The following is a 13,464-nucleotide window of genomic DNA, read 5'->3' on the forward strand; positions in this document are numbered from 1 at the left end:
TCGGATGCATTCAGTGGAAAATACAGTGGGGAGATTTATGTACATAGAGAACATGAAACAATAGGTGTTACCATACACACTGTAATGAGAGTGATCACTTAAGATGAGCTTTACCAGCGGCGGGGGGGAGGGGGGGGAGGAACCTTTTGTAGTGATAATCAAGGTGGGCCATTTCCAGCAGTTGACAAGAACGTCTGAGGAACCGTGGGAGGTGGTGGGGGAAAATAAACATGGCGAAATAGTTTTATTTTGTGTAATGACCCATCTACTCCCAGTCTCTATTCAAGCCTAAATTAATTGTATCCAGTTTGCAAATTAATTCCAATTCAGCAGCCTTTCGTTGGAGTCTGTTTTTGAAGTTTTTTTGTTGAAGAATTGCAACTTTTAGGTCTGTAATCGAGTGACCAGAGAGATTGAAGTGTTCTCCGACTGGTTTTTGAACGTTATAATTCTTGATGTCTGATTCGTGTCCATTTATTCTTTTACATAGAGACTGTCCAGTTTGGCCAATGTACATGGCAGAGGGGCATTGCTGGCACATGATGGCATATATCACATGGTAGATGTGCAGGTGAACGAGCCTCTGATAGTGTGGCTGATGTGATTAGGCCCTATGATGGTGTCCCCTGAATAGATATGTGGACACAGTTGGCAACGGGCTTTGTTGCAAGGATAGGTTCTTGGGTTAGTGGTTCTGTTGTGTGGTGTGTGGTTGCTGGTGAGTATTTGCTTCAGGTTGGGGGGCTGTCTGTAAGCAAGGACTGGCCTGTCTCCCAAGATCTGTGAGAGTGATGGGTCATCCCTCAGGATAGGTTGTAGATCCTTGATGATGTGTTGGAGAGGTTTTAGTTGGGGGCTGAAGGTGACGGCTAGTGGCATTCTGTTATTTTCTTTGTTGGGCCTGTCCTGTTGGGCCTGTCCTGTAGGTGACTTCTGGCTGGCTCTGTCAATCTGTTTCTTCACTTCAGCAGCTGGGGATTGTAGTTGTAAGAATGCTTGATAGAGATCTTGTAGGTGTTTGTCTCTGACAGAGGGGTTGGAGCAAATGCGGTTGTATCGTAGAGCTTGGCTGAGACAATGGATCGTGTGGTGTGGTCTGGGTGAAAGCTGGAAGCATGTAGGTAGGCATAGCGGTCAGTAGGTTTCCGGTACAGGGTGGTGTTTATGTGACCATCGCTTATTAGCACCATAGTGTCCAGGAAGTGGATCTCTTGTGTGGACTGGTCCAGGCTGAGGTTGATGGTGGGATGGAAATTGTTGAAATCATGGTGGAATTCCTCAAGGGCTTCTTTTCCATGGGTTCAGATGATGAACATGTCATCAACGTAGCACAAGTAGAGTAGGGGCACGAGGGGACGAGAGCTAAGGAAGCGTTGTTCTAAGTCAGCCATAAAAATATTGGCATACTGTGGGTTCATGTGGGTACCCATAGCAGTGCCGCTGATTTGAAGGTATACATTGTCCCCAGATGTGTGGCTATGTAGACTCCCTCCTCAGGCTCTACGCTACCAGCTTTCCCAGCTATCTTTGAGACACCACTGACTTCCTGAGGAAACTACAATCCATCAGTGATCTTCCTGAAAACACCATCCTGGCCACTATGGATGTAGAAGCCCTCTACACCAACATTCCACACAAAGATGGACTACAAGCCATCAGGAACAATATCCCCGATAATGTCACGGCAAACCTGGTGGCTGAACTTTGTGACTTTGTCCTCACCCATGACAATGTATACCTTCAAATCAGCGGCTCTGCTATGGGTACCCGCATGGCCCCACAGTATGCCAACATTTTTATAGCTGACTTAGAACAACGCTTCCTCAGCTCTCGTCCCCTCGTGCCCCTACTCTACTTGCGCTACATTGATGACATGTTCATCATCTGGACCCATGGAAAAGAAGCCCTTGAGGAATTCCACCATGATTTCAACAATTTCCATCCCACCATCAACCTCAGCTTGGACCAGTCCACACAAGAGATCCACTTCCTGGACACTATGGTGCTAATAAGCGATGGTCACATAAACACCACCCTATACCGGAAACCTGCTGACCACTATGCCTACCTACATGCCTCCAGCTTTCACCCAGACCACACCACACGATCCATTGTCTAAAGCCAAGCTGTATGATACAACCGCATTTGCTCCAACCCCTCTGTCAGAGACAAACACCTACAAGATCTCTATCAAGCATTCTTACAACTACAGTCCCCAGCTGCTGAAGTGAAGAAACAGATTGACAGAGCCAGCCAGAAGTCACCTACTACAGGACAGGCCCAACAAAGAAAATAACAGAACGCCACTAGCCATCACCTTCAGCCCCCAACTAAAACCTCTCCAACGCATCATCAAGGATCTACAACCTATCCTGAGGGATGACTCATCACTCTCACAGATCTTGGGAGACAGGCCAGTCCTTGCTTACAGACAGCCCCCCAACCTGAAGCAAATACTCACCAGCAACCACACACCACACAACAGAACCACTAACCCAAGAACCTATCCTTGCAACAAAGCCCGTTGCCAACTGTGTCCACATATCTATTCAGGGGACACCATCATAGGGCCTAATCACATCAGCCACACTATCAGAGGCTCGTTCACCTGCACATCTACCAATGTGATATATGCCATCACGTGCCAGCAATGTCCCTCTGCCATATACATTGGCCAAACTGGACAGTCTCTGTGTAAAAGAATAAATGGACACGAATCAGACGTCAAGAATTATAACGTTCAAAAACCAGTCGGAGAACACTTAAATCTCTCTGGTCACTCGATTACAGACCTAAAAGTTGCAATTCTTCAACAAAAAAATTCAAAAACAGACTCCAACAAGAGACTGCTGAATTGGAATTAATTTGCAAACTGGATACAATTAATTTAGGCTTGAATAGAGACTGGGAGTGGATGGGTCATAACACAAAATAAAACTATTTCGCCATGTTTATTTTCCCCCACCACCTCCCACGGTTCCTCAGACGTTCTTGTCAACTGCTGGAAATGGCCCACCTTGATTATCACTACAAAAGGTCACCCCCCCCGCCCCGCGCTCTCCTGCTGGTATTAGCTCATCTTAAGTGATCACTCTCATTACAGTGTGTATGGTAACACCTATTGTTTCATGTTCTCTATGTATATAAATCTCCCCACTGGGTTTTTCACTGAATGCATCCAATGAAGTGAGCTGTGGCTCACGAAAACTTATGCTCAAATAAATCTGTCAGTCTCTAAGGTGTCACAAGTACTCCTTTTCTTTTTGCGAATACAGACTAACACGGCTGCTACTCTGAACACTGAAAGTGGTTAATTTTTTCTGCTAATATGAAATAAATGTTTCCAAATGGGAAGGGGCCAGAGCCGCAGCTGTTGTATATTGACCTTGATCTCAGTTGAGCTATGTGAGTTTACAGCCCCTGAGGATCTGTGCCCCGGTTTCTGTGCTTCTGTCAGAAGATAAAAAGGTTGCTTCCCCCACAAAACAGCACATCTACAAGGGCTCTGTGAGCTCCTCTCAAGAACAATGGAGGAGCTACACCTGAAACACATGGGGATGACACCAACCTTATTTTTCTTTGGAAGGTCTTCTACAGTGTATGAGGGCAGCAGCTCTTTTCCCAAGTGGCAGAGTGTTGGGGCTGGGATCAGCGTCACTGTTGGTGCAGATCAGTGGTTCTCAACCAGCTGTACACGTAGCTCTGTGGGTATGCAGAGGTCTTCCAGGGGGTACATCAACTCATCTAGATGCCTAGTTTTACAACATGCACGTAAAAAGCACTAGCAAAGTCAGTGCAAACTAAAATTTTATACAAACAATGACTTGTTTATACCACTTTATATACTATTCACTGAAATGTAAGTACAAATATTTATATTCCAATTGATTTATTTTAATAATTGTATTGGTAAAAATGAGAAAGTTAGCAATTTTTCAGTAACTGTGTGCTCTGACACATTTGTATTTTTGTGTCTGATTTTGTAACCAAGTAGTGTTTAAGTGAGGTGAAACTTGGGGATATGGAAGACAAATCAGACTCCTGAAATGAGTACAGTAGTCTGGAAAGGTTGAGAGCCACTGGTTTAGATACTACAGAACCTTGTTGGGTAATGCTTGCTCTGTAGAGGAACAGATGCAGCACTAAGTTCCCGAACACTAAAATTAATCAACCTCTCCTTTTAGCAGATGGTGTTAGAAATCTGAATGTAGACTCCACCCCAATGGGCTTGCCTATGTCTGACCTCACTGCATGGGCCACCGCGATGAACAATCTAGGGATGGCACCGATGGGAATGTCAGGGCAGCCGCTGCTGCCTGGTATGTAACTTAATTGATACTATATCTGTCATTAATTTGCTAACTACTGTCAGCACTGAGGACATATTTAGAGGAGTTTACCTAAACTGATATTTATTTCTACCTCAAAAACCCACAAAGGTGATGAATGCCTAAAATGCACAGACTGTGCAAGGTGACTTATCTAGAGGCCAGAGTCTAAACCAGGGGTTGGCAACCTTCGGCACACAGCCCATCACGATAATCTGCTGGCCGGCCGTGAGACATGTTGTTTACATTGATTGTCCACAGGCATGCCCCCCCCCCCCGCAGCTCCCAGTGGCTGCGGTTCGCTGTTCCCGGCCAATGGGAGCTGCGGGAAGCGGAGGTTGCTGACTCCTGGTCTAAACTGTGCTGATTTAAAATATGAATGAAAGGGTATGTCTACACTACGAAATTAGGTCAAATTTATAGAAGTCGTTTTTTAGAAATCGGTTTTATATATTCGAGTGTGTGTGTCCCCACAGAAAATGCTCTAAGTGCATTAAGTGCATTAACTCAGCGGAGTGCTTCCACAGTACCGAGGCTAGAGTCGACTTCCGGAGCGTTGCACTGTGGGTAGCTATCCCACAGTTCCCGCAGTCTCCGCTGCCCATTGGAATTCTGGGTTGAGATCCCAATGCCTGATGGGGCAAAAACATTGTCACCGGTGGTTCTGGGTACATATCGTCAGGCCCCCATTCCCTCCCTCCCTCCCTCTGTGAAAGCAAGGGCAGACAATCGTTTCGTGCCTTTTTTCCTGAGTTACCTGTGCAGACGCCATACCACGGCAAGCACGGAGCCCGCTCAGCTCACTGTCACCGTATGTCTCCTGGGTGCTGGCAGACGTGGTACTGCATTGCTGCACGGCAGCAGCAACCCATTGCCTTGTGGCAGCAGATGGTGCAATAGGACTGGTAGCCGTCATGGTCATGTCTGAGGTGCTCCTGGTCACCTCTGTGAGGTCGATCAGGAGCGCCTGGGCAGACATGGGCGCAGGGACTAAATTTGGAGTGACTTGGTCAGGTCATTCTCTTTAGTCCTGCAGTCAGTCCTATTGAACCATCTTATGGTGAGCAGGCAGGTGATACGAACTGCTAGCAGTCCTATTGCATCATCTTCTGCTGGGCAGGCAAGAGATGAGGATGGCTAGCAGTCCTATTGTACCACCTTCTGCCAAGCAGCCATGAGATGTGGGTGGCATGCAGTCCTTCTGCACCGTCTGCTGCCAGCCAAAGATGTAAAAGATAGATGGAGTGTATCAAAACAAGAAATAGACCAGATTTGTTTTGTACTCATTTGCAACCCCCCCCCCCCGCCCCCTGTCTAGGGGACTCATTCCTCTAGGTCACACTGCAGTCACTCACAGAGAAGGTGCAGCGAGGTAAATCTAGCCGTGTATCAATCAGAGGCCAGACTAACCTCCTTGTTCCAATAAGAACAATAACTGAGGTGCACCATTTCTTATTGGAACGCTCGGTGAAGTCCTGCCTGAAATACTCCTTGATGTAAAGCCACCCCCTTTGTTGATTTAAACTCCCTGTAAGCCAACCCTGTAAGCCGTGTCGTCAGTCGCCCCTCCCTGCGTCAGAGCAACGGCAAACAATCGTGCATCTGAATTGAGAGTGCTGTCCAGAGCAGTCACAATGGAGCACTCTGGGATAGCTCCCAGAGGCCAATAGCGTCGAATTGCGTCCACGGTACCCCAAATTTGACCCGGCAAGGCCGATTTAAGCACTAATCCACTTGTCAGGGGTGGAGTAAGGAAATTGATTTTAAGAGCCCTTTAAGTGGAAATAAAGGGCTTCATTGTGTGGACGGGTGCAGGTTTACATTGATTTAACGTTGCTAAATTCGACCTAAAGTCCTAGTGTAGACCAGGGCTAAGTTTAGTTTGATGGGTGTTTTAATAACATTTCAACTCCACTCCCCATGCTCTGGAAGACTTACCACACAGGGCCCAATATAAAGGCTCAGAAGAGAATAGCAGGCATGAGCAGGTCAGGAGTGAGAGGCGTTGGCTGAGTTGTGTGTGGCGAGCCCAAGGCTCCAGCAACCATCTTTCATGCCACAACAAAGCTGTTCACTTTGCTCGCTTCATACTGACGCTCTGGAACTGGGCCAGTAATGGTTCGCTGACGAGTTAATTGGACAATGAACAATCTTGGAATCAATTAGACACAAGGCAGAGTAGAGAAAATAGTATCGGGTTAAATGATAGAGTAGGGCAGGGGTTAATGGAGGCATCTTAGTGAGCTGTAGCTCACGAAAGCTCATGCTCAAATAAATTGGCTAGTCTCTAAGGTGCCACTTGTACTCCTTTTCTTACAGCACACATGAACTTCGGTTCAAGGCTAAGCCCCTCTTCGGTCCATGACAGAAATTAGTCTGACTCAGGCAGGAAGCCTGCTAGGGGTTGGGTCAGAGCCTGAGTTCTGCTCTGACAGATAAATACTAGCACATGGAATGGACAAATGTACTTTGTACGTGCATCCACTGCTGTCCAGGTGTGGCCTACACATGCAAAACATATGAGAAAAACCAAGGAGAGCATGGACTTTGACTGGATTTGGACCAAGTTCGGTTATGCCGTTGCACTCCACGCCATGACGGCAGCTGGTCTGCATTACTGGTTGGTACAGCATGGAAATACCTGCGTAAAATACAACGTTTGATTTGCACACAAGGCTACAATATCAAGTTTTATTATACATAATGAAAAAAGTGGCACAACTCTAATGAATGTCATCACACACAATAAAAACTTGCAAATTGTCATCTCAGTGATTCATAAACTGTGAATGGCAGCACATTGCTAGGCTGAATAAAATGCAGAACACGCCTTCGTACACTTCATGAAAGTGTTTCCAGAACTCGTGATTAAGGCTGTGATTTAGTCACGGAGGTAATGGAAGTCACGGAATCCGTGACTTCAGTCTGCCGTGGCTGGGAGCTGCAGGGTCCCCTGCCACCCGCTGGGGCAAGAAGCTGTGGGGGCGGCAGGGAAACCCCCCAGCTCCCTACCGCCGGGGGCAGTGGGGGACCACCCCTGCTCCTGGCGGACAGCAGCTGGGGACCCCCTGTTCCCTCCTGGTGATCAGGGAACCCCCGAACTCTGGGCTGTGGAAGATGGCCGGGAACTCCTGAGCTCCCGGCTGTTGCGGCCGCCAGGGGTGGCGGGCAGCTCCGAGCTGCTGCGGAGGAACCCAAGCTCCTGGCCCCCATGGGTGGCGGGAAACACCAAGCTCCTGGCCCCCATGGGCAGCAGGGAATGCTGGGAGCTGCAGGCAGCAGGGGCACCCCGCAGCCCCCAGCTGCTACAGCAGGGGTAGGCAAACTTTTTGGCCTGAGGGCCACATCAGGGTTGCGAAACTGTATGGAGGGCTGGGTAGGGAAGGCTGTGCCTCCCCAAACAGCCTGTCCCCCTCCCCCTCTCCGCCCCCTCCTACTTCCCGCCCCCTGACTGCCCCCCTTAGAACTCCCAACCCATCCAACCCTCCCTGTCCCCTGACCACCCCCTCCCAGGACCCCTGCCCCTAACCGCCCCCTGGGACTCCACTCCCTAGTCTTCCCCCCCACCCCCTTTCCCCTGACTGCCCTGACCCCTATCCACACCCCTGCCCCAACTGCCCCCCCCCCCGGAACTCTACCCCCTATCCAACCGCCCCCTGCTCCCTATCCCCTGACTGCTCCCCGGGCCTCCTGCCCCTTATCCATGCCGCTCAGAGCAGCAGGAGCTCGCAGCCCCGCTGGAGCCAACCCCATTGCTGCGCTGACCAGCAGGAGCGGCAGGCCAGAGCACTGGTGGCGCGGAGAGCTGAGGCTGCGGGGGTGGGGGGACAGCAGGGGAGGGGCTGGGGGCTAGCCTCCCCAGCTGGGAGCTCAGGGGCCAGGCAGGATGGTTCCGCAGGCTGGATGTGGCCCGCGGGCCGTAGTTTGCCCATCTCTGTGCTACAGGCAGCTCCTAGTCCCTGCAGCTGCTCTGCTTGAAGTAGTGTGGGGATCTGCAGATCCCCATTTTGTCAGAGATATTTTTAGTAAAAGTTAGGGACAGGTCACAGCTTCCATGAATTTTTCTTTTTTGCCTGTGACCTGTCCATGACTTTTACTAATAATATCTGTGACAAAATCTTAGCCTTACTCATGATGCACAATACCAGTATGTTTTCCAAAATCTCTCTCACACAACAACCTCAAATACCATTTCATTCCCCCTCATGTGTGGAACTGTGCATACCCCCTATAAGAATGCACAAAGCATCTGTGATTTCCATTGCACATCTGGATTCAGCACCAGTCCGAACGAGTGCCTCTCTCACTGTGTGTTCCGGTTCAGATATCCATCAGTGGCCTGAGTCTGCTCCTGGCAAAAAACTCCATCTTCTCCTCACAGGCATTGTGCAGAGCATAGCAAGCCACATTAACACAGAGTGTGAGGAAGCAGGGCCTGCTGCAGAGCCAGCCTCTGGGCAACCTAATGAGCACAGCTGGCCTGTAGTAGGCTGCCTGATTGGCCACACCACCTGATTGATTGGAAGAAGCAGAAGACCAGCTCTGAAGTTCAGTGGCTGCTCAAAGCATTTGCCAATGGCTATGATAGCTCTTGTGCCGGTTTGTTCCTAGCCTTGCCCCTGTCTTGCCTCACTCAGGGTAACTTGTTTCTGACCCTCAGCTCCGCCACTTGGCCTTTGACTCCATCTCTGACCCTGGGCTCCTATTCCTGGCTACAGTCTCCTGCTCTAATTGCTAACCCTGACTCCTGCTCCAACCACAAGGCATGACTACCCACATCCCTGACTCTGAAAGTTTGAGCAGTCCAAAAAACCCACCAATAATAAGGGAACTAGAGCTGATACAGCAGACATGGATCCTACAAAGGCCAATATCTCTGACACAGATAGTGGGAACCCTACAGACCTTGCAGACCCGAATTGCAATCCTGCAGGTGCAGAATGTGGTTACATCATTCCCTTGATGTAAGACAAATGTTGGCATTTTAGTTGCAGAGGACAAAACAGATCAGAAAGTCACCTAGGCTGGCTGTTGTCACAGTTGAACGAGTCAGAGGACAAGCTGTTTCTTCCCAGGGAATCTGTAAGTGGATCTCTGGTTGTATCTTACTTTATGAGGTGGCATGTCCTTCTGCTCCTTATGACATATGGGCTCACTCTATGAGACCACAAGCAGCTTCAGTAGCATCACTTCAAGAGATACCCCTGCTTGACTGACATTTGCAGGGCTGCTATGTGGAGCTCCATCCACTCATTCTTGAGACATTACGCCTTGGTCCAAGCCTGTTCCACTGACGCATCTTTTGGAACAGTGGTTCTACAAGCAGCCATACCACTTACATCCTTGCACCTTCCTCCTCTCTGGATACTGCCTGTCAGTCATCCAGAGTACAATACACAGAGGGACCAACACTGGAAGAAGAAAGGGAAGTTATTTACCCTTTGTAACTGGAGTTCTTCAGGGTCCCCCTCTGTATTCCACTACCCACTCAACTTCCTCTCTGCTTCAGATTGTGTCTGTTCGCGGTACAGAAAGAACTGGAGAGGTGGTTGCTCTGCACCACCCCGTCCCTAATGCCCTTGGTGCAGAGTATGAGGAGTGCGAGTATGCAGGCATGAACCTATGGACACTACTTGCAAGAATTCTCTGGTCTCAGGTGCATGGAGTGCATTTGTACCAACAATGGAATGCGACAGGGACCACGTACCTGAAAGAACTCCAGTAACAGAGGGTAAATAACTTCCTTTTCCTAAATGTTGATATTAACTATTTCATTACCAGTCATTTTATCAGAAACATCCAGCTAATGTGTTACTCATTACAGTTGGATGCCATGCAGTGTCGGGGAGAAGTAGGGTGTCTGGTTCCTCTTAAGGGTTTGTGAGCTGGATCTGGGAGTTGAAATCTTTAAAAGCATCAGGTCACCTCTGCCCCTACCAACAAGAGGCTGGGATAGTTGAATTTAAGCAAAGCCAAATTACGCAGGCAAAACTGAGCCATGTATCGAGATGCTGCAGAAATGCAGCCCTGGGAGAAACATGGCAGGATAAAGCAGAAGAAAGTAAAACTCATCTACCAGAGCCAGCTATCAGCTGTGCCAGGAACAGCTACAGGTGGCCAGCATCCAGGCCACCATCCCAGTGGAGGGACTGGCTTTTGTGGGCTGCCAGACAATCTTCTGCAAAGAAAACTGGTTCTCTAACCTTGGAGCAGCACATGAAATGCTACCACCTTGTGGCCAGAGGAGAACACATGCAGTGCATCATTCAGAAGAGCAGAATTAGCTAAAATTTAGGCAGGTTGAAATGAAGGAAACAAACTGAACACACAAATATCCTCTAACTTGCTAAATTCGTTTTATCCATCTACATCCAAGACCTCATGGACCCCACAACAAGCTGGACCCAAATTCTACAGCCTAATTCCAGGACTTTGCAGTCTTAGAATCATAGAATATCAGGGTTGGAAGGGACCTCAGTAGGTCATCTAGTCCAACCCCCTGCTCAAAAGCAGGACCCATCCCCAATTAAATCATCCCAGCCAGGGCTTTGTCAAGCCTGACCTTAAAAACTTCTAAGGAAGGAGATTCCACCACCTCCCTAGGCAACGCATTCCAGTGTTTCACCACCCTCCTAGTGAAAAAGTTTCTCCTAATATCCAACCTAAACCTCCCCCACTGCAACTTGAGACCATTTCTCCTTGTCCTGTCCTCTTCCACCACTGAGAATAGTCTAGAACCATCCTCTCTGGAACCACCTCTCAGGTAGTTGAAAGCAGCTATCAAATCCCCCCTCATTCTTCTCTTCTGCAGACTAAACAATCCCAGTTCCCTCAGCCTCTCCTCATAAGTCATGTGTTCCAAACCCCTAATCATTTTTGTTGCCCTTCGCTGGACTCTTTCCAATTTATCCACATCCTTCTTGTAGTGTGGGGCCCAAAACTGGACACAGTACTCCAGATGAGGCCTCACCAATGTCCAATAGAGGGGGACGATCACGTCCCTCGATCTCCTCGCTATGCCCCTACTTATACATCCCAAAATGCCATTGGCCTTCTTGGCAACAAGGGCACACTGCTGACTTATATCCAGCTTCTCGTCCACTGTCACCCCTAGGTCCTTTTCCGCAGAACTCCTGCCTAGCCATTCGGTCCCTAGTCTGTAGCCGTGCATTGGGTTCTTCCGTCCTAAGTGCAGGACCCTGCACTTATCCTTATTGAACCTCCATCAGATTTCTTTTGGCCCAATCCTCCAATTTGTCTAGGTCCCTCTGTATCCTATCCCTGCCCTCCAGCGTATCTACCACTCCTCCCAGTTTAGTATCATCCGCAAATTTGCTGAGAGTGCAATCCACACCATCCTCCAGATCATTTATGAAGATATTGAACAAAACCGGCCCCAGGACCGACCCCTGGGGCACTCCACTTGACACCGGCTGCCAACTAGACATGGAGCCATTGATCACTACCTGTTGAGCCCGACAATCTAGCCAACTTTCTACCCACCTTATAGTGCATTCATCCAGCCCATACTTCTTTAACTTGCTGACAAGAATACTGTTGGAGACCGTGTCAAAAGCTTTGCTAAAGTCAAGATACAATACATCCACTGCTTTCCCTTCATCCACAGAACCAGTAATCTCATCATAGAAGGCCATTAGATTAGTCAGGCATGACCTTCCCTTGGTGAATCCATGCTGACTGTTCCTGATCACTTTCCTCTCATGTAAGTGCTTCAGGATTGATTCCTTGAGGACCTGCTCCATGATTTTTCTGGGGACTGAAGTGAGGCTGACTGGCCTGTAGTTCCCAGGATCCTCCTTCTTCCCTTTTTTAAAGATTGGCACTACATTAGCCTTTTTCCAGTCATCCGGGACTTCCCCCGTTCGCCACGAGTTTTCAAAGACAATGGCCAATGGCTCTGCAATCACAGCCGCCAATTCCTTTAGCACTCTCGGATGCAACTCGTCCGGCCCCATGGACTTGTGCACGTCCAGCTTTTCTAAATAGTCCCTAACCACCTCTTTCTCCACAGAGGGCTGGCCATCTATTCCCCATGTTGTGATGCCCAGCGCAGCAGTCTGGGAGCTGACCTTGTTCGTGAAGACAGAGGCAAAAAAAGCATTGAGTACATTAGCTTTTTCCACATCCTCTGTCACTAGGTTGCCTCCCTCATTCATTAAGGGGCCCACACTTTCCTTGGCTTTCTTCTTGTTGCCAACATACCTGAAGAACCCCTTCTTGTTACTCTTAACATCTCTCGCTAGCTGCAGCTCCAGGTGCGATTTGGCCCTCCTAATTTCATTCCTACATGCCTGAGCAATATTTTTATACTCTTCCCTGGTCATATGTCCAAATTTCCACTTCTTGTAAGCTTCTTTTTTATGCTTAAGATCCGCTAGGATTTCACCGTTAAGCCAAGCTGGTCGCCTGCCATATTTACTGTTCTTTCGACACATCGGGATGGTTTGTCCCTGTAACCTCAACAGGGATTCCTTGAAATACAGCCAGCTCTCCTGGACTCCTTTCCCCTTCATGTTAGTCCCCAGGGGATCCTACCCATCCGTTCCCTGAGGGAGTTGAAGTCTGGTTTCCTGAAGTCTAGGGTCCATATCCTGCTGCTTACCTTTCTTCCCTGTGTCAGGATCCTGAACTCAACAAACTCATGGTCACTGCCTCCCAGATTCCCATCCACTTTTGCTTCCCTTACTAATTTTTCCCGGTTTGTGAGCAGCAGGTCAAGAAAAGCTCCCCCCCTAGTTGGCTCGTCTAGCACTTGCACCAGGAAATTGTCCCCTATGCTTTCCAAAAACTTCCTGGATTATCTATGCACCGCTGCATTGCTCTCCCAGCAGATATCAGGAAAATTAAAGTCACCCATGAGAACCAGGGCATGCGATCTAGTAGCTTCCGCGAGCTGCCGGAAGAAAGCCTCATCCACCTCATCTTCTAGTGGTTACTGTTTAAAAAAAAAAAAAAAAAAAAAAGTGAGGTTGTAATGAATTAAATGTGAACATGAATAATGCACTCAGGCCCCCATGTTGTTTATTTTGACATTGCATCCGGTTTGTTTTACGTTGTCCTCACACACCAAGGAGTTTTGTATTGAGAATGCAATACTTATCAAGGGAGAGAGTTG

General features: G+C 48.5%; 1 protein-coding gene across 5 annotated transcripts in view; it reads left to right on the forward strand.

Annotated features, from left to right (window-relative positions):
- The window catches only part of ENOX2 (ecto-NOX disulfide-thiol exchanger 2), a 138,260-nt gene that overhangs the window by 57,591 nt on the left and 67,205 nt on the right, over positions 1 to 13,464 (forward strand). For 4 of the 5 annotated variants that reach the window (XM_084639940.1, XM_084639938.1, XM_084639942.1 and 1 more), the window contains one exon: positions 4,185 to 4,319. In XM_084639940.1, coding sequence (XP_084496066.1) covers positions 4,185 to 4,319 — 135 coding nt within the window. The remainder of the gene's footprint in view (positions 1 to 4,184; positions 4,320 to 13,464) is intronic. The other variant, XM_084639939.1, reaches the window with a different exon arrangement.

This window comes from Lepidochelys olivacea (assembly GCF_965140295.1).
Source record: "Lepidochelys olivacea isolate rLepOli2 genome assembly, chromosome: 9".
NCBI classification, from domain to species: Eukaryota; Metazoa; Chordata; order Testudines; family Cheloniidae; genus Lepidochelys; species Lepidochelys olivacea.